The 19,120-nt window shown below is 40.0% G+C and overlaps 2 protein-coding genes across 4 annotated transcripts; one reads left to right on the top strand and one right to left on the bottom strand.

Annotated features, from left to right (window-relative positions):
- The first annotated feature begins 1,787 nt into the window (after nt 1-1,787).
- ripk1l (receptor (TNFRSF)-interacting serine-threonine kinase 1, like) lies at nt 1,788-7,347 on the top strand. Of its 3 annotated transcripts, none has more exons than XM_071490647.1 (11): nt 1,788-1,923; nt 2,231-2,393; nt 3,740-3,896; nt 4,060-4,197; nt 4,292-4,523; nt 4,691-4,840; nt 5,097-5,173; nt 5,320-5,395; nt 5,562-6,170; nt 6,264-6,329; nt 6,922-7,347. In XM_071490647.1, exons 2-11 carry the CDS (start codon nt 2,233-2,235, stop codon nt 7,221-7,223), a joined length of 1,968 nt encoding a protein of 655 aa, XP_071346748.1. In that variant the 5' UTR covers nt 1,788-1,923; nt 2,231-2,232; the 3' UTR covers nt 7,224-7,347. The 3 variants fall into 3 exon arrangements, with proteins under 3 accessions (XP_071346748.1, XP_071346746.1, XP_071346747.1); XM_071490645.1 differs by having other exon boundaries at nt 6,264-6,404; XM_071490646.1 differs by lacking the exon at nt 1,788-1,923 and having other exon boundaries at nt 1,930-2,393; nt 6,264-6,404.
- Nucleotides 7,348-8,903: 1,556 nt separating this feature from the next.
- Nucleotides 8,904-18,886, bottom strand: opn7a (opsin 7, group member a). The gene is made up of 6 exons (XM_071490649.1): nt 18,408-18,886; nt 16,398-16,485; nt 15,628-15,790; nt 15,145-15,272; nt 12,922-13,256; nt 8,904-11,506 (listed from the first exon to the last, which is right to left on the bottom strand). The coding sequence occupies exons 2-6, from the start codon at nt 16,483-16,485 to the stop codon at nt 10,871-10,873; spliced, it is 1,350 nt and encodes a 449-aa protein (XP_071346750.1). The 5' UTR covers nt 18,408-18,886; the 3' UTR covers nt 8,904-10,870.
- Between the last annotated feature and the right edge of the window lie 234 nt (nt 18,887-19,120).

The following is a 19,120-nucleotide window of genomic DNA, read 5'->3' as shown; positions in this document are numbered from 1 at the left end:
AAGGAACAGACACTGGTGCCGCCAGTGAAAGTGACCACCTGGACTGGGCTATCAGCCTCTTCTGAGAAATGGCAGACAATTCAAGACCTATGGATCTGTGGCAGCAGGCCAACAGTGTTCAGCTGTGCTAATTCCTGCAGACTCAGCTGGATGAATAGCTTGTATTTTTGTCATTAAGGAAGACAAGGGTACCCAGACTGCCTTTCTGCAGCACACCATCAAGCCTGAGGAGTCTCCCCCTCCATCCTCAACATCTCCTCTGAAGTCAGCTGAACAGAAAACCAGCAAGACGGCTGGGGCAGGCATTAGGAAGGCAGCAAAGGCGGCTCCAGTGGTGCCATTACCGAGAAAGTATGACACCTGGCAGTCTTGTTCTGACAGTCATCACATCAACAGGAAGTACTGCTACCCACTGCCCAACACTGACACATTTACACAGGCCACAAATTTACACCACAGGTGTCAGTTGGTTTAACTTCCTGGTGATCTGTTGTTGTTCTATATGGGTCAGTGCGTGACTGCCAGACTACAGCCTGAATGGGAGGAGGTGTCTGCTGCAGACTTGGCCTCTTATATCATGATGTGAACTGGAAAAGTGCATGGACTGACCCTGTTCCTTCATCAGTAATGCTGACATTCACACTTTAGTCTCCTCCTCTCACTTTCACCTGTGAGATTTTTCAGTGCGACCTTTCATTTGAGTAGCTTAATAATGAATTCGTCTAAAACTGTGTTTGCCTCATTAAGTTACCTGAAAAACTCACACTGTTAGCAATAAAGTCGGTTGCATGCATGTAGATAGTGCTGTGTTTCATTTACCACTGAGGGACCCATAGTTTGCCAAAATATGATCATTGGCGCTGAGTGAAAATAGGGCTGAATACTTGATCTAACTCAGCTCAAAATCAGTAAAATCATTTTAATTGCGGATCGGATATAGTTTACATTTGTCTGCATTACAGATTTGTTCAATACTACATTATGGTGCGCAGTAAACTGTAACCTCATGATGAAAGGTTCTCTAAATTACCAAACGATTACCAGCATCATAATGACAGGGGGAAAAAGGCAAACAAACAAACATGTAAACCAGAAAAGCAAGGCGATACAAGACAGGTAAATATGATACTGCTTTGTTGTGGCTTTAGTGTGCAAAAGGAGGAATTTCTAGTGTGGGTGTTCACAGATAGGCTGCCCAAAATGTAGGCCTTACATGTCATTCATCGCCCACGCTGAGGCTACAATTCAGGTGGTTTCCCGCTCTAGTTTCACATTAACCTTGTTTTATCAATGAACTTGTTTTTTTTTTTTTTTCCTCTCTCTTTTTTCTTTCTTTTTTTAATTAAGACTAAGGCATGATTTTGATAGGATGATAGGAAATTTTTGTATGTTGTCCTTTGTTGCAGTTTGCCTTAGGTTTTGTAAAAGTCTTGGTCTCTCAGATGGCAGATGCTGTTTAGACACAGATGAAAACTGTCTGGATGTGGGGATAGAATCGCCATCAAATCTCGAACTGGCCTCCCCGCGGCCCTGCTATGGTTGTTTAATCTGCAATAACGCGTTTTACCAGCAGGTGGCAACAATGTCACACGACTAGATTCACAATGGTCCTCCTCCAAAGGATTTCTGTGTCTCAGAAACCCATTTGAAACGGGGGGGAAAAAAAGATTAAAGGTGAACAATTTTATCCCATGTCATGCATTTGTGTCCTCTTATGGAGGGTGTTTTTTTTTTGTTTTTTTTTTAAGGCCCTTTTGGCCACAGAAATCTGAATCTACTAGTCGTCCTGGTCTGTTTCTGATATCGACTTTTATGGCTGTTTGTAGTTTCTATGTCGCCTATCAGCTTTTGGTTTTGAACATCGAGGAAATCCCGGAACTGAGAGAAAGAAAGCGTCTCACTTGGACTTTTCAGCCCTTTCAGGTAACTGTTTCCTCCTCTTGTTTGGCGATAGCGATACGCGATGGTGCGCACAGCGTTGTTTTTATTTCGGGCGAAGAGGTTGGGCTGGCGTTACAAGGACAGAGTTTGTGTTGCCGCCCGAAAGTTTGGGAGATGTTAGGCGTTAGCTCGAAGTTGCGTCCGCAGGCTGTGTTTTGACTGTCGCGCACGGTCGAGTCGCTCCCCGGTGTAGCTGCGCCCGCGACCGGGCCCGCACGCAGGTGTCGGCCACTGTGCCACGGGTGTTTATCTGGCGTGACGAGGTGTGTTTGTTGTGACCTCTCACCAGGGATGGCCACGGCGCCAGAGACTTCACTCCACATGAGGTCGGCCGATCTCATCAAAAAAGAGCCCCTGGACTACGGGGGGTTTGGAGATGTTTACCTGTGCTACCATGTGACCCTCGGCCAGGTGGTGTTGAAGACCATGTATACGGGCTCTCTTCGCAATGAGTAAGTCCTCTGTCCATCTGTTCCTACGCTGGGTATTCCCCTTCGCCAAATGGTAACTTGAGTCATGTGTCTGACCGGAGACTATAACCAGGGTCTTCATGTAAAGCTCAGTGAGGCTGATTTATGTTTTTTTTTTGACAGGATATAAATGTATGATTATAAGACATAGATGGAAGAATGCTGACTGTATAGGAAAAAAATTGTGAGTCTGGTTTGGTGTTGTAGCAGTGGGTGTCTTATGATCTCTGTGCTTTGCGCAAAGTAGAAGCATGCACTGATTTCTATTTCTAAGTACTTCCTTTTTGTATAGACTAGACGTATTGGTTCATCTGAAAGGCGGATGTTGATCCAACATCCGTTTTCCAGGCCAACAACAACAACAACAGCAACGTCAGCAACAACTTTTGTGTTTATGCAATCTACTGACATTTACCGGCCATCTCCTCAGAAACTCACTTCATATTAGCGCTGAACAATCAACGGAAATATCAAAATCACAATATGGCCAAGAGCAATATCGAATCGCAGGAGCTGCAGTTTTTTTTTTTTTTTTTTTTTTGTTTTTTTTTTGTTGAAGGTGAAATGTCTCACAACATACCATAGATAAAGAATTGTGGTGCTACGGAGATGCCTCAGGCTAAAAATCATAGTCTCCACATGTAAAGGAACATGCATTTTTGGTACAAGACCCAACAAAAATCACATCATCAACCTTTTTTATATTTTTCAGTAAAAATGCAACTGAAATTGTGACTCATACTGTAATAGTAATATCTGCTAAATTTTTTTTTTCTGCATATCTTCCAGCCCTAGGTCATATTATTGTTGCAGCCGAACATGGGATATGTGATTTCATTTTCTGATTTCCTATATCTACTGCAAGGGAAGGAATGATCCAGCTTTTTCTTTCCTGATACTAATACCTAAACGTAGCTATAAACTTATACCAAGTGCTGATCCAATACAAGTGCTCCTCTTAAATGGTAAAGTCTGTACTTCATTGTAGGGAAATGTTTGTAATAATTTCTATGTAGGATAACAGTGGGGTGTTGATTTCTGTGGTGATGAAAACTGATTCAACTTGTCTGAATTATTGTAACTAACTGCAGAAACAATTGATGTATAAAACCATTGATCAACCACAATGTATTTTATGTGGGTCAGTCACATCATGACTGATATCTGGTGTGCTTAAAAAAAAAAAAAAAAAAAAAAAGGTATGAGCATATCAGATCGGCCTTTCCCTACATCCTGGCCCTAAACCCACTAGAAGACTCAAAGTGATGCAAGTTATGCCACTTGCCTGGCAGATATCTGGTTCTCATTATGTTTGCTATACTTTCCAGGGAGAGCAAAAAGTCACTGCTGGAGGAGGGCAACATCATGGCAAGTCTGAACCACGAGCGAGTGGTGAAGTTGCTGGGCGTGATCATGGAGGATAGAGACTGCTCACTAGTTATGGAACTCATCCCCAGAGGCAACCTGTTGGTCATGCTAGAAACGGTCAGCAGGTTTAAAATCTGTAGTCACGCTGAAAAAGGAAAGATTAATTCACTGTAACATCTGTGGTGCCACTAGTTCTCATCCACACATTGCAACCTCAAATAACTCAAGGTATTTTCATACGAATTGAAGGATTAATGCACTAAATTTTCCCTGATCCTAGGTCTCTGTGCCAATATCCATCAAGGGCCGAATCATTTTAGAGATTTTGGAAGGAATGGTATACCTCACAGAGAGACGTGTCATACACAAAGACATCAAGCCAGATAACATTTTAGTGGACAAGGATTTTCACATTAAGGTACATTACTCACTAAGCCCCATGACACATTTATGATTCTTACAGCATGAATGTACAAATGGTTATCTAAGTATTTATTCCTCATTTTATCAAGATCGCTGACCTGGGCCTAGCTACCTGTCAGACATGGAGCAAACTCACAAAGGAGGAGTCTCGCAGGAGGAGTCGTATAGGCCCATCAGCTGGGAAGAGAGGTGCCGGCACACTGAGCTACATGGCTCCTGAGCACCTGGAGAGTATACATACAGCCTCCACTGAGAAGTCTGATGTCTACAGCTTTGCGATCGTGGTTTGGGTCATTCTCACAGGGCAAGAGCCCTATGCAAGTGAGTTGGGATGCCAAAACATGCTCCAGTCCTAATAACTCAACACATTATATCCATGAATAATTAATCAGTTAGGTCTGATAAATTGCTTTAGTAGTAAAACAGGCCCCTAACTACACAAAGTAAACCTCAATCATAGTCTCTTTTTTTTTTTTTTTTATGTCCAGATGCCAGGAGTGAAGACCATATCAGCCAGTGTGTTCGTAACGGTGACCGACCAGCAGAGGACCTCTTACCAGATGACATGCCTGCCGAACTAATTCAGCTAATGAAGAAGTGCTGGAGTCAAGATCCAAAGCAACGCCCAACATTTAAGGGTACTCGAATGAGTTTTACCCAATCTCATGGTTCATCAGTTTCATGAGCTTTTGTTATTTTAGCTCCCAAATATTTAAGGATTCTCAGGACGCCATTGCATTACTTTTGCTCTCAGTTGTTTTTGTTTTTTTTGCCACTTTGTTGTACAGTTATACATGATGTAAACTTAAAATTTCAAACTCAGTGTTTGACCCCCACAGTTTAGTATGTAGAACTTCTTGTCATCCTTTCTCCTCCTTCTTCCTTTTCTTGCAGAGGGCTACGACTTGTTCCTTCCTTTCTACATGGAAAAGCTTGAACCACATGTGGAGAAAGATTTAGTTCATCTGAGGGTAAATATATATGTTTTAGGATTTGATGGGGTAATTATGTTCTACATGCATGGTGAAGACGCTAAGCAGTGGATTTGAAAAACAGACAAATAAATACAATTGTATTTTATTTCATGATCCTCCATGTGACTTTTTTGTTTATACAGAAATTATATGAAGGCCCGGATGAACTTGTTGAGAAGATGAAATCTTTATCACTGACCAATGAATGTTTTTCAGCAGGTGAGCACTGTTGACAGCTGTGATGGCCTAGATGTAATACACACACTCTAATTCCCCACCTTTGCGTGCTGCATTACGTTTAATGTTCTAAATGTTCAAAATGCTTGAATTATTATTCAGAAGAACTGAGTAGCTTTATTGCTTTACTCCTCTCCTCACCTTGCAGATTGCCCAGCTCCATTGGTGAGTTCAGACAGAAGTGTATCTGTGCCAGTTGAAGCCAGTATTGAGGACATGCATAACATCCAGTATGAGCCATCGGTGGAGTCAGATGCAAAGATGAGTAACAGCAATTCAGCTTTGGATGAGAAGCTGCAGCGGGAGCTTGAGTACCACAAATATGGTAGCTACAACTGTGAGAGCCACCTTGACCCTGCTAACTGCTACCATCACATCAGCTCAAATCCTTTCCTGCAGAACCACTTTAGCACTTCAGATCACACTGCAAGGCAACCAGACCAAGACAAACCATCTGTATCCTCTGTCCATTCCTGGACTAAAGCTGAGCCAGTGCAGCCCATGAGCCAGGAAGACGCATGGTATCGCCCTACTGCTGGTCTCTATGAGTCCATGAACTCTACCATACCGCCTCAGTCGCACTTGCCAATGTCTGCCAGCACTCCTTCACTACCACAGTTAAACCAGCAACATCCACATTCCCACTACGACCGCCAGCAGTCTTGTCCAGTCTACCCAGTGTCTGATACATGTGCTTCTGACATTACTCCTGGACGTCTCTTGAGCTCTTCCAAGAGCTGCTTGCCACAAGATCCAGGTACAAGATGGAGCAGTTCATCAGCAAATTCCGATTTTGGCAGCCTGAGGTGTTTCAGGTGGTTTAAGTGTGTTTGCTTTGTGCTCCTTCCAGGATCTGTTTTCATTCAGAATGCCAGGGGGATCCAGATTGGGAGCAACAACATGATGACAATCAGAGGTTATGATTCCTCCCATAGTTTATCACCTGCTAACAGCTTGGCTAACTCTCTCAAAGACGGCATTCAGAAATATGGTAAACCTTAAAAATGTGTTTTTATGTTGGAACTGATAATATGTCTGTACAGTTTTGTTGTTACTCAGTTTGCAAACATGATTATTCATTCTTTGGGCTGCACTTCACAATTATTGTCATTATTGAGTAATCCACACGCAATTTTGTTGATTGCTTTTGCTATAAAATGACAGAAAATGGCTGTTAAAATTGTCCAGATCCCAAAACAAAGAAAAGCATCAAAGCCCCACATTTAGGAAGCTGAAATCAGAAATGAAATGTTTGGCGTTCGATTCTCGAGATAGTTTGATAATTGTTTTTCAATCAACTAATCTACTAATTCAAAAATTGCTTGAGCTCTGGTAGTTTTTAAGTAATAAGCAAAAACACGTTCAAAAGCTGATAATGCAATATGCAATTATGAAGGCAAGATGAGCAGTGCAGACACTGAATTTTAATGTAGTTCACAGCAACAGTATTTTCTGTAGTTGCGCTTTTATCACTACCCTTATATACTTATCTTCACTGTGTCATTTAGAGGACCATGCTGTGACTGAGGAGCACCTGGATCTGCTGAGAGACAACATTGGGTCCAAGTGGAAGCGTTGTGCACGGCTCCTGGGTCTGACCAGTGTGGAGATAGAGACCATAGAGCACGACTACTACCGTGACGGCCTGCCAGAGATGGTGCACCAAATGCTGGAGCGCTGGAAAATGAAGGAGGGAAGTATTGGCTGTACAGTTGGGAAGCTTTGTCGAGCTCTTACAGGAAACATAAAGGTAGATGTCATCCAGAAAATACTGGACAGCTGTGGTTCTTCTTCTTCTTCAGTCTCATAACCTGAAAGATTTGCCTCATTCCTTCTAAATGACTTTATAACTCTGGTCGCTAATTCAACCAAAATTGTTAAAAAAAATAAATAAAAAAAAATAATCATATGTGCCAAGGTTTGAGATATCGTCCTGCTCTCCTCATAGAGGTGAACTACTCTTTCCATAAGGAAATTGTCTTTGGTAGACAACAGAACACTCTCTGGTAGTAACTCTTTTTCATAAAATGATCACATGGACTCAATAGTAGTTTAATAGCTTCCTTTTCAAATTACAGCAGGATTTTCTAACAAGCTTATCTTTATGAGCAGAAGAGATTGACAGGGGTCAGGGTTCAGGTCCTTGTAATCATGCAATTTCAAAATAAAAAACAATTGCTCATTTTGTAATTTGCAAGTATTGCAAAATACCCTTCAGCATTGTTTTTTCTTAATCGTATGCCTGTTTCATTAAATATAGCAAATCACAGCAAGAATTATTACAAAAGGAATATTTTTAACATTGTCAAGTGTTTGTCTTTCAGAAATTGTACTCTATATGATGGCTTTATGAAATACACAGTGACTGTTCAGAATAGTGAACACAAATGTTGCGTGGTAACCATTTATTCCAGCCAAACACAAACATAATGACTAAATCACAGAACAGCTAAGTCTGAAAGAAGCTGAAAACATTAGTAGAGTTATAGGAAAAATGCCATGCAAATTGTACAAAAGTACAATTGTACAAGACTTTGCAGTACAGTGTTTCATATTGTAGTAATCCACGTGTCCCTTTGGGTCAGTAGATGGTGGATTCATGAGTTCAACTTATTTGAGTTGTCAGTGTGTGGACTTGTTGATGTAAGCGAATGAGTGGCTGCACTGAATGTATCAAGTATTTTGGATTACAGGATACTTCTATCGCAGAGATTTTGTCATGTCTTGTTCTTTTTCATATCAAAAATTCAGTGACTTTACATACTGGTCATCACAGTCTTGATGTAGCTCACAATACACAACACTTATATGTAGTATCACCAAGTAGTAAGTAAACCCCCTCTTTTCCAACCACAGACCTTGCCAAATCTGGATCTACTGGAAAGCCATTTTTGACATTTTGAATAAACTGTGTACACATGTTTCAAAAACTCCAAATGTGCATTTCATTTATTTAACTTTTTGAGCTAAACAGCTAAACTTCATTCATGCTGACTATTATTTCAAGTTTAGCATTTATTGCCAATCTTATAATTAATTTCCTGCAACTTGTTGCTTGATATCAATATATTGTATTTTTAAAAACATAACACATTTACAGTGCTTTAAGTCATCGCGAGACTCATACTGTCATACTATCATGTCACTTACAAGCCACTAGCACCCACCGGATTAGGGTAGGTCAGGGTCCACAAGTCGACACTAAGTAAAAACAGGTCGGAACCCACAATATTACTGCAATAGGTTTGAATGCGATGTGTAATGCTTGACCCATCTTTTGTGTTCAGTCAGAAATGACACTAAAACTATAATCTGCACTGTACAAAAGCTCTGCATATAATTACTAAGAGTTTTGTCTGAATACACAAACAATGTATATTCTTAGTTTTGCACATAAAAATCTAAGAAGCAGTTTTTTTTATTTTTTTGGTCCAGATAATCATCTTTAAATCATCCAAATGTTCTCAATGGGAAGACACACATTCCCTTTTACTGATGTCATTAAAAAGACAGTTTGAAATCACATTTTAATTAATGTTTTAATGGATTACAGATGTGGTGATGATATGTTTCTGTAAATCAAATGGCATGGGTTTTTTTTTAACCCGGTGAGTTTAATAATCTCTTCACTGAACACAAGAAAATAAATCCCCTCATGCCATGAAGGATTAATGATAAGGTTCTGGGCAGGACTTCTGTTTTCTTAACAGTAATTGAATCCATCTTCCATCAGATTTTAAAGTTGCTGTTACCCTGGCTCCCTGTTGATGGATAGATAAAATCTAATTAACTACTTCTGTTCATCAAAAGCAGTATGGCCTGCAACATAAGACATACAACAGAAACAAGATATTAAAAAAAAGGTGAAACAGATATTTTAATTAGATTAAATGAAACAGCTGGCCCATGGTATCAGCTGATGCAAAGAAAACATTTCTTTGAGCATCTGAGAAACTGAAATAATAGTTTGAGATGTTGTCAAAGATGGATTTGGTCCTGAGTACTTGCCCAAATCACATTCCAGTCATGTTCACATTATACAGCAGATTAACACACAGTAACAATTACAAACAACATGAACTTAGAAGTCTGTGTACACTGATGAATGAATTTATCTACAGCTGCATCATTTGGGATGCATTGGTTTGTTTTCTTTGTCTTTCGTCCCTTTTCCCTGTTGTATTATTACTTAAGCGGGCAAAGAAATACTCTATTTTCATTGTACAAGTAATAAAGAATGACTTGAAGTTCTAATAATACAGGTAGACAGACATTGTGCAATGCCATAATAATGGCATTATGCAGCAGTGTTGCCATTCTGCCCAATGTGTACAGAGATAATTGATCGAGCACCATAAACTATATACCTGCATTTGTCAAGTGTAAACAATACTTGGGCTGGCATAGTAAAGGAAGTGTTACCAGCATTCGAAATGAATGGCTCTCAGTTCTCACATACACGTACAGGGTATGTTGCTGTAATGATTAACCAAAGAAGAGTCATCACCATTTCAACCCGACCAAGGATTTCAACAGATGCATCTTAACTCAGTAACCAATACAAATGATGTCAAGCACTTAATAAGATCCACAAGTATTTGCACAGCACTCATCCAAAAATATGTTGAAAGAGTAGAGCTTTAATTGAGGATACCATTAGCCATAGGAATGAAAAAAACACTCTGAATCTCAACATATTTTTGCATTTCACTTTTTTGTCTTTTATACACGAAAACATATTGTTTCAAATGGCGAAATAGTATAATGGTTATATTTCCAGTATTCTGCTCCGTCAAAGGCCCTGAAATCTTGTTTTCTCAAGTAGCTTATTACAATGAGTCATGGATCCAACATGACCACGCTATTTTCTGTCAATGTTAAAACAGTTTTAATGAACACATCACAGATTATTGTAGTTGTGTTTTTCTCGGTGTTATTTGGAGTGGGTGGGGCTAATTTGAAAAAAGGTGGTATGATGCACTTGCACCAATCAAAATTAAGCAACATTTTAATCAGAAACTAATGTCAGTTAGATTCTTTTTTTCAGTGTTTATAAATAAGACCTAACATTTTTCTTCAAACTTAAAGATATAGAGAAATACTTGCGGTTTTAGAGTGACACTATTATCTCCAGATGGAGGATGCTAGTGTTTCTTCAAGGAATGTCTGAAGCAGCAGAAAAGTAGTCATGTGGACAATAGTTTGCAATACCTAAAAAAGTTAAGATAACAAGTGTTGGGTTGCAAATAAAACACCTCTCAAATTAAAGCTGCATTTACCCTCTAAGCTGTTCTATCATACCACAGCATAGAGGGCAACAAAAAAGTAAATTATATGGCTATTGCCCAAAAACTTTGGGGGCATATACGTTCCTGAATAAGATTTCCTGAAATTAACATAACCTGCAAAATATGTCAAGTTATTCTGTAAACATCATTCTAGAAATTGAGAGAAAAATCAGGGCCAAGCCACTTTCGCATGCCCTGGGACCATCTCTAAATTAATATGAAGGTTGTCTATTTCTGAAGTCCTTTTTGCACACATGGTGGCCAGCAGAGACTTCTTGTGGCACACACTTTGAGTGTTCTGCTTATGTGTTTGGGGAACTGGTGTGTCTTGATCCTTAGATGAGTCTCCATTAGCTGGGTTAGTGACACCACACATTTGAGGGTAGTGTCTGAAGCATTCGAAAGCATCCTTGCACTTCTCACAGCTGTGATCCCTTAATGCAGCCACAGGAGGCTGAGCAGAGAAGTTGGATGAGGGGAACTGGTTGGTCTGTCTGTGGACTGTGCGAAGTCTGACCCTGATCTCTGGCTTAGAGCAGCACCTTGCTGGGCCCTGGAAGCAGAGGAAGCTCTTCAGACATCCATGACAGAGAGTACCCATGTCCTTGCGCATCATCCTGCGGAAGTTCGGCCTCAGAATCAGGTAGATGATTGGGTTGTAGATGGTGGAGGACTTGGCAAACATGGCTGGCATGGCAAATGCCAGAGGAGGGATGTTCTCAATGTGTCCAAAAGCAGCCCACATGGACACCACAGCATATGGACTCCATGCCGCAAAGAAACCAATGCAGACAGCAACACTTAGCTTGCAGGAAAAAGAGCACAGACGAAAAAAGTGTACCTTTAAAAACGCACTTTGGAAAAACTGTTCCACTTTTGGTGTTTTGCACATAACAGTACATTCAGAGGATAAGTCTGGTGTAATTCTATATATTTATCAATTTGTCAACCAATCCCATGAAACCATGCATTAGTAAGTCTCTCATTCTAGCTGCCCCTGGCTGTCAGTGCCTCTCAGCCATGGATTCATATTATCATGTTTAGCTTTCTAAAGCATCTGGGCACTACAGCTTTTATCAAACATGAGTCAAACTAGAGTAAATTGTGTATTTGTTGGGGACTATTTTCAGCTGTGGAACAATACACATTTGGTGCTCTAGTGAGTATTTACGGCAGCAGGATATGGTATGGGACTGATTCAACAGTGCCTATGTTCATGGTCATTTGCAGGAGAGTGGCTGATGTGTTGGACAGAAATTGAGATTTACAGCACAGAGGCATGAGCTGTACCATGTTTTGGCTACACAAGCAATACTTGTTAGTAGGACTAATTCATTGTTGGTTTTGGGGGTTTCACTGGATTTAATGACAATGAGACAAATAAAGAATATCACCTGACTTATCTTTTGAAAGGATAAGATAAAAACTAAACTATGACTGTCTGGTATGGCTCACTGAATTTGGGCATTTATCTTCACAACCTGAAAGGCCAATATCAGGCAGACTCTACATCAACAGGCATAAAGCATTGTTTTATAAGTCAGAGGGACTCTTACGGAGAAGAGTATATGATGATGACCATTTGTCAGCTAAGGCAGAAGCAGCCTATAATCCATCACAGTACAACCAGAGCCAATTTCTGCTAATGAGAAGCTGCATCACTAGAGGATCTATTGAGGTCACTGCCAATTTTTTCAACAAATGGAGGAATGAGGAACTCTCTAGAGGGCTCTGGTCTCTATGAGTTTACATTGATATTTACAGCTGAACCCCAACCACATTATCTGCATAACGGTGCAGTGTAATTATGGCTCTAACTGATCAAAGATCAACTGATCTTTATTTGTTTTAAAGTTTCTGATTCACACAGATTGGATGTATGAATCGTATAAGATTTGTACCAGTGATCACAGTGTGAAGTAAAAGAAGAGTTTCACTCTCAGTTAAGTTTCAGATGTCACACTATTCTTATCTGTGGCATGGTAATGATAAGGCTAAGACGCATGTAAAGGTGAAAAGAGATTGAGAAAGTGAAGGAGCTCACAAACTAGTGACTTCCTTGAAAGGATTATTTGTGGAAAATGTTATCTCTAGCTCAGTATGTAGAATACAGACTAGCAGAGCATGTAAAAGTTTTAATTAATACTAATTAATAGTATATAAGCCAAATGATATCTTAGGCGTGATGGAAGTGATATTTTGAGTTTACTTTCCTCTTACCTTGACAATAATTGTCTGGATGCTGCTCATGTGGGTCTGCCTCGATGCGTGTTGCTCCATAGTCTTGCGGGATGCATGCACTGTAACCAGAATGCCTGTGTAGGATGCTACAATAACACAGCATGGAAGGATGTAGCAGAAGACGAACAGCGCCACAGTGTAAGAGCGGGCTGTGGTGTGCTGATTGGACAAGCGCCAGTCAATGCAACAAGCAGTTCCATAAGGCTCTGGTCCATATTCCCCCCAGTGGGCCAGAGGGGAGCAGGCAAATAACAGGGCGTAGACCCAAGCACAGGCAATCAGCAGACGGCCGTGAACAGAATTAAATCTGTTTCCTGTGAAAACGTGAAAACAGATCAGGTTTATATTTTATTGGTCATGTAGTTGGATGTTTCTGGCACAAAAACCAAAAAATGTATGCCAGAAAATGTATGCCTCAATATATATGGTGATGGAACTTTTCAGGTAATTTAATAACCCCGGTTTTCTGAGTTGCTGATGTCTCTTCATATGAATGCCCTCCCCCACCTGTTCCCAGAAGCACATCACAGTGTTGGTCTGACCACATCTAAAGGCTAAAGTGTTTTTATGCTTTTCTGAATGGCCACACTGAAAGGGAGGCCAACAGCCTGCTCCCATAGAGGGGGAAATGGGCTACTCATTCAAATAGGGATAACAACACAGACATTTAGCTGGAAGGCATTGAAGGGGTTGCCCTTGCTTGTGCTGGTGTAAAGAGATAGCTGCAGTTGCATAACAAACTTAAAAAGGAAAGCTGGAGAGAAGATGATTGATACCTTCACACTAGACCTGAAGCACTGGTCATTAATATGTCTGTGTTGAAACCTTCTGCTTACTACATGCATGAGGCCATCGTAAGGCTCAGATAAAACTCCTTTGACCTGGAGAGAGCTGGAGGAATCAAGGCAAGCTTGTAGCAGAATAGGAGGCCGGCAGTGTGAGAGTGTATCCAGTCCAGGCAAATCATAATTGTGCTAGGAAAAAAAGACAGGGGAAATAAGGATAATTCTCCCTCAATCAATTGTGTCGACTGCCGTCACAAGGGCTTTCAACTGCAGCCTGGGCATATTCCAGCCAGAGGCAAGCAGACCAGACCTGGTGTGTTTCTGATCGGAGATTTGTCACAGCAAATGCATAGACTAGTGCCAGAAGCTTTTTCTCTATGGTGAGAGGCAGCTTGGCGGCCAGTTGGCTGGAGTGCTAAAGGAATAATGGGTAATTATCTGGAGTTGCTAATTGTCACACTGGCACAGGTGGAGCATGAGCCTCTAGTTAGTCTGAGACAATAGGTGAGAGGCCTCTGATACAAGAAGCTGTGATTGAATAAGGAGTGATCCTAATATATGTAGACATTGAGACTCTTTGCAAGTTGTAATGAAGTGAGTGCTTCTGTGAATATGCAGAAAGTCAGATACAGAAGTGGTTCTCTAAGTGGGGTCCTGGGACCCCCAGAGATCACTGAGGGGGTTCCTGTGGGCCCCAGCAAAATGAAATGGAAAAATGTATAATTTTATTATTATTATTAATTACTATAAATGATTCCAAAATTGAATAATTTATTTTCACTATAATTCCTTCCATAAGTAAAACAACAGAATGTATGACTATTTTGGTCATGGGTTTCAAACACTTTCTGTAATGAAAACATCTAAAAGCAAAAATCTTATCAGATGGGGAACTTGGGACAAAAGTTTATCAAATGGGGGTCTGTGGTCTAATTTCTATCTGGTCTAATTTGTGTTAGTTTAGGGGTCCTTGAGAATTTGAGAACCAGTGACACAGCAAGGCATTAAAATTAATGCAGTAATTGCAATGACGACATATGTTTTTGACGGTCCACATTTCAAAAGAAAATCTACAATGATTGATTAAGTGGCTTAAAAATAATAAACATAATTCTCACTTTTTTTATTTTTTATTTTTAATGAATAATAGAGTTTAGGTGCTTAAATTGAATAGAAACACTCCTTGAGGTCAAATAGAAGGCCCCATTGCACTGCATCAACCAGCATCACAAGTAATGCTTATCGAGTGCAGCCCCTGGACTTGTCAGTAATCAAAGAAAAGCTAATGAGCAGTGCTTCACAGAGGGATTATCATTTCCTTTTCTTCCACAGATAAATCGACATTCAGTCATTAGGGATGTGATGGTTGTGTCATTTCGTGTCATTTCAGTGGTTAAAATATCATCTTAAGACTTACCATAGAATGGATAACATACTTTCACAAAGCACACCATGCTGAGCAGGGTTAGAGTGGTCAGACTGCAGATGCCAAACAACATGCCACAAAAAGCGTATATGGAGCACACTGTTTTCCCATACAGCCACCTGTGTGGGAGGGAAAGTGGGTGTGAGAGAAAGAAAGAGGACGGTGCAAAGCAAAGACAGGAGAAAGATCAATGAGGGAGAAGGTGAGAGAGGGAAAAGAGGAGAGCAGCATGAGCACTACACTCTGTATCTGTGAACTCACAGGCAGTCACACTGCTAACCAAGCGTGTATATTTAAATCAGCCATGAAATTTGAAAGAGGGTCTGATTTAAAAGCAGCACCTATGAACATTCTTCCTTATAGCGCACGTTTCACATGAAAGTATCCCATTTTCCGGTGGTGAGAACAACCACTTTGTCTTTGTTTCTTCGCTTTGCTACTTATTCATGCTGCAGTCGGTGCCGGGTGTAGTACCTGTGGTAGAAGCTTGACGTTATCGCCATAGGGTAAAGGGACAGAGTCAGGCCCAAGTCACTAACAGCTAGGTTGATGATGAAGTACTCAGCAGGTTTCAGGAGGTGCTTTTTCTTGTAGGATATGTACAGCAGGGTGCTGTTGCCAAACAGTGAACATACTCCTGCAGGAAAATAGAGTAAAAAGTGTCAGGGAATCAGTTTTGGCTTTTCAGCGTTCTGTCTCAACAAGTTGTCAGAGTCATACTGCGTCTTTAAAGCAATAGTTCAATATTTAGGGATATACCCTAATTTGTTTTCTTGCAGAGAATCAGATGAGAAGATACCTCTCGGAGACTATGAGACTAAAACAAGAAACCAATTAGCTTAGCTTAGCATAGAGATAGAAACAGGGAAACAGCCGGCTGTGCCTGAAGGTAAAAAGAACATGAATAAACGTGAACCTTGAACAGAATGGGGGCCCGTGGTCTAATTTCTATCTGGTCTAAGTTGTGACAGTTTAAGGGTCCTTGATGTAAAAAAAAATTCAGAACCACTAATGGGAAGTTTAAAGTAAAGCAAAACAAAGTAATTAGGAAATAAACTGCCATCTTTAAATTGGTATTGTAAAATCAGAATTCACAAAATAAATCTAATATTAGAGATGTGTCTTTCTGGTTTCCTTCAAACAGTGTGTCCTACAGCTACATGGTTACTGTTGATGATTAGAAAACTCACTGACAGTATTATTTACTCCTTAATGGACTGTTCATTTCTGTGGACTTTACTCACCGAAAACAAAGTAGACCACAGCCACCGTTATATCCACTGGCACAGGTATGTTGGAGAGGAATGCAGTGTCCTCATATAACAGCCCCATCTGAAAACGGGCAGATTTTCAAGAGCAATGTTAGGGATCGAATCAAAAAAGACACTGCTGCAGACGCCAATGTACAACAGGTTGTTTGCCGTAGAACATTTTGCAAATCAGATCATTTCACCTCACCGTCATTACTTAATGTATAGGTGTATAGGAGACCTTAAAGTATTGCAGATTAGACTAAAGTGCTTGTATGTACTCAGAACTATCTTGCATTGCCGGCTGTTTGCAGTGACAGTGTTGCTGGTTGATCTTCTGCAGCATTGTTGGTCAAAAGGTTTGTTCACATGAGAAATCTAAGTTATTCCATGTAATTCCTTTTTTTTCAGCTGTGAAATTTCAAATTCATGTGGAAAAAAAAAGAAACTTGTCACATTCACATGTGACAATGATCTGGAACATTTGTGATTGCCTTGTGATTGTCATACATGAACATGTGATGTGATCACATCATCAACACTCTCCGCTTCCATATCTTCATTCTGCTTCAGCAGCTAAAGTCGGATGGTGACGGACTGACATGGATCAATGGATGACACGAGGGTCAATGAACAAGTGGTTTAATGATAGTTAACAGGAAAATGTATTTTCATGTGCTGTTCCTGTGGCCAGACACATTATTACATTTTCAGTACCCTGGATCTCGCAGTATTTCAAATTCTACCTGGTATTTGGCATGCTTTCTTCATTCAAGCAGCAGTTCAGAAACCACATTTTGCTGGACCTCTATAAAAGACATTTTTATACATATGTCTATTTTATACATACAAATGTCTGACTTGTAGATTGAGGCAGGTTATTACTATAATGCCTGTATTATACTTCATAGAGCATAAATATCCTTTAACCATTCAGAGAATTATCCTTTATGATGAACACTGTAGTGTATCAGCACTTATCATTGCTTTTATGAAGGGACATGGACATGGACAAATTCAAAGCATTAAGCGAGACTGTGTGGGAGTGTGTACAATGCTTGTCTCTCCTCTCTACATTATCTGACTTAATCTGTCACTGTCTGATTAGCTGTTGGCTGCTGAACCACACAGCTGTTTGCATAAACATTTTTACATACAATAATGAATGCCTCCAATTCTACAGAAAATGCATAGAACAAAATTCTCAGTTTTTTTTGTTTGTAGGATGTGTCCAAAAATGATACTCTGAGATTCTTACTTTTTATATTTAAATTACATCCAATCTACTTCAAATTTTAATCCAGCAGCATGCTCATTTGTGTTTGGTTAGGTGTTTCAGTAACCAACAATGCAATCACTCTATATGGAGTGAATACATTTTCTACAAATCTACAAGCATCAACATAAAAAAACAAACAAACAAACAAACAAAAACATGAGCTCAACAGCAGAAATATAGATGTCTATAAATTAATATGTCTGCCAATATAAAAGAGTCAAATGAATGAAAATCTCCTCCTCCTGACCCTCTAATTTCCTTCACATGAGGCAGTAAAGTGATAAAGATTCGCTATTATAATAATCAGCATAAATAAACAATCGCAATAAAAACTCCACAATATTGTAGATCTACCTAAGACAGACTGTCACAGCTCACAGAACTGCATGTGTCGGTCATAAGTCTTCGGTGTACTTTGTCTTAGTTATAATTTTGATTAATTAAACTGAGAGGCTCTGTGCGTAAAGGCGCAAAAGTCCTCCAAATACGCTTTGTTTCACGGGCTTAATTAGCTCCAAGAAAACACTATAGCCTGTGGTGATGGATGTTTAGGAGCTTCAGTAAAAATGGATGCAACACAGCTATCTAAAGAAAGAAAAATGGTGTCTTACTATAGTATAAATTTCATTCGCGCCTTTGACTATTTATATGTAAATTTCTTCCAATAGCCTTCCACTTAATCTTATCTTATGACCAAAAAAAAAAAAAAAAAAAAAATGCCTTACCTCGTCGAGTAAGTGGTGAACTACTTAAATCCGCATCGACTAAACCTGTTCTTGATCCAATTAAGGTCCAAATAAGTTTCCAATATTACTTGGAAACCTTCCTGTCTTTTCTAGTTCTGAAGTCCCACAGATGTTCACGTCTCTCTCAGCAGCGCTCAGAGGGGTTGGATACAGGCTGCTACTGTACGTCAGTGTACACACGGAAGCAAGACGCTTCATTGTAATGATCCGGAGCTTCAGTCCCCGCAAACTACGAGCAGCTACGATCAATTCATGACGTCAATTACAAATTAATTCTCTCCCACACACACTGATGCATTGCAGCTTTATTGGCGGGTCTTTGAACATTGCGCCGCCTCTTTGGAACCACTGCACATTTGTATGTCTCTGTAGGTGAAGCATTAATGGCCTCATGATGTGAGGGTGGGGAGAGTTTAAGTTTAAGATGCTCACAATAGAAAACATACTGACTTTTTTGAAAATTAAAAAAAAAAACAGTTGTCATAATGATGCATCCATGAATTTACATGATCCATTACTGGTAATCTGCCAGCAGCGATGAACACGGCTGCTGATAGTGCACATTTCTGAGGAATTACCACGACCTCAGTGATGGTGTTTGAAATGAAGGTGAACAGACAGTAACTGAAGTAGAATAAATAACTTTCCACCGTCACTGCAGCTAGTTTCGGGATTTCAGGAAATGCACACTT

This window comes from Trachinotus anak, unplaced genomic scaffold (genome assembly GCF_046630095.1).
Source record: "Trachinotus anak isolate AG129_WGS33_773 ecotype Australia unplaced genomic scaffold, CSIRO_AGI_Tana_v1 ptg000012l, whole genome shotgun sequence".
In the NCBI taxonomy this organism is placed as follows: domain Eukaryota; kingdom Metazoa; phylum Chordata; class Actinopteri; order Carangiformes; family Carangidae; genus Trachinotus; species Trachinotus anak.
Note: the sequence above shows the minus strand (reverse complement) of the source record. Positions and strands in the feature narration are given on the sequence as shown.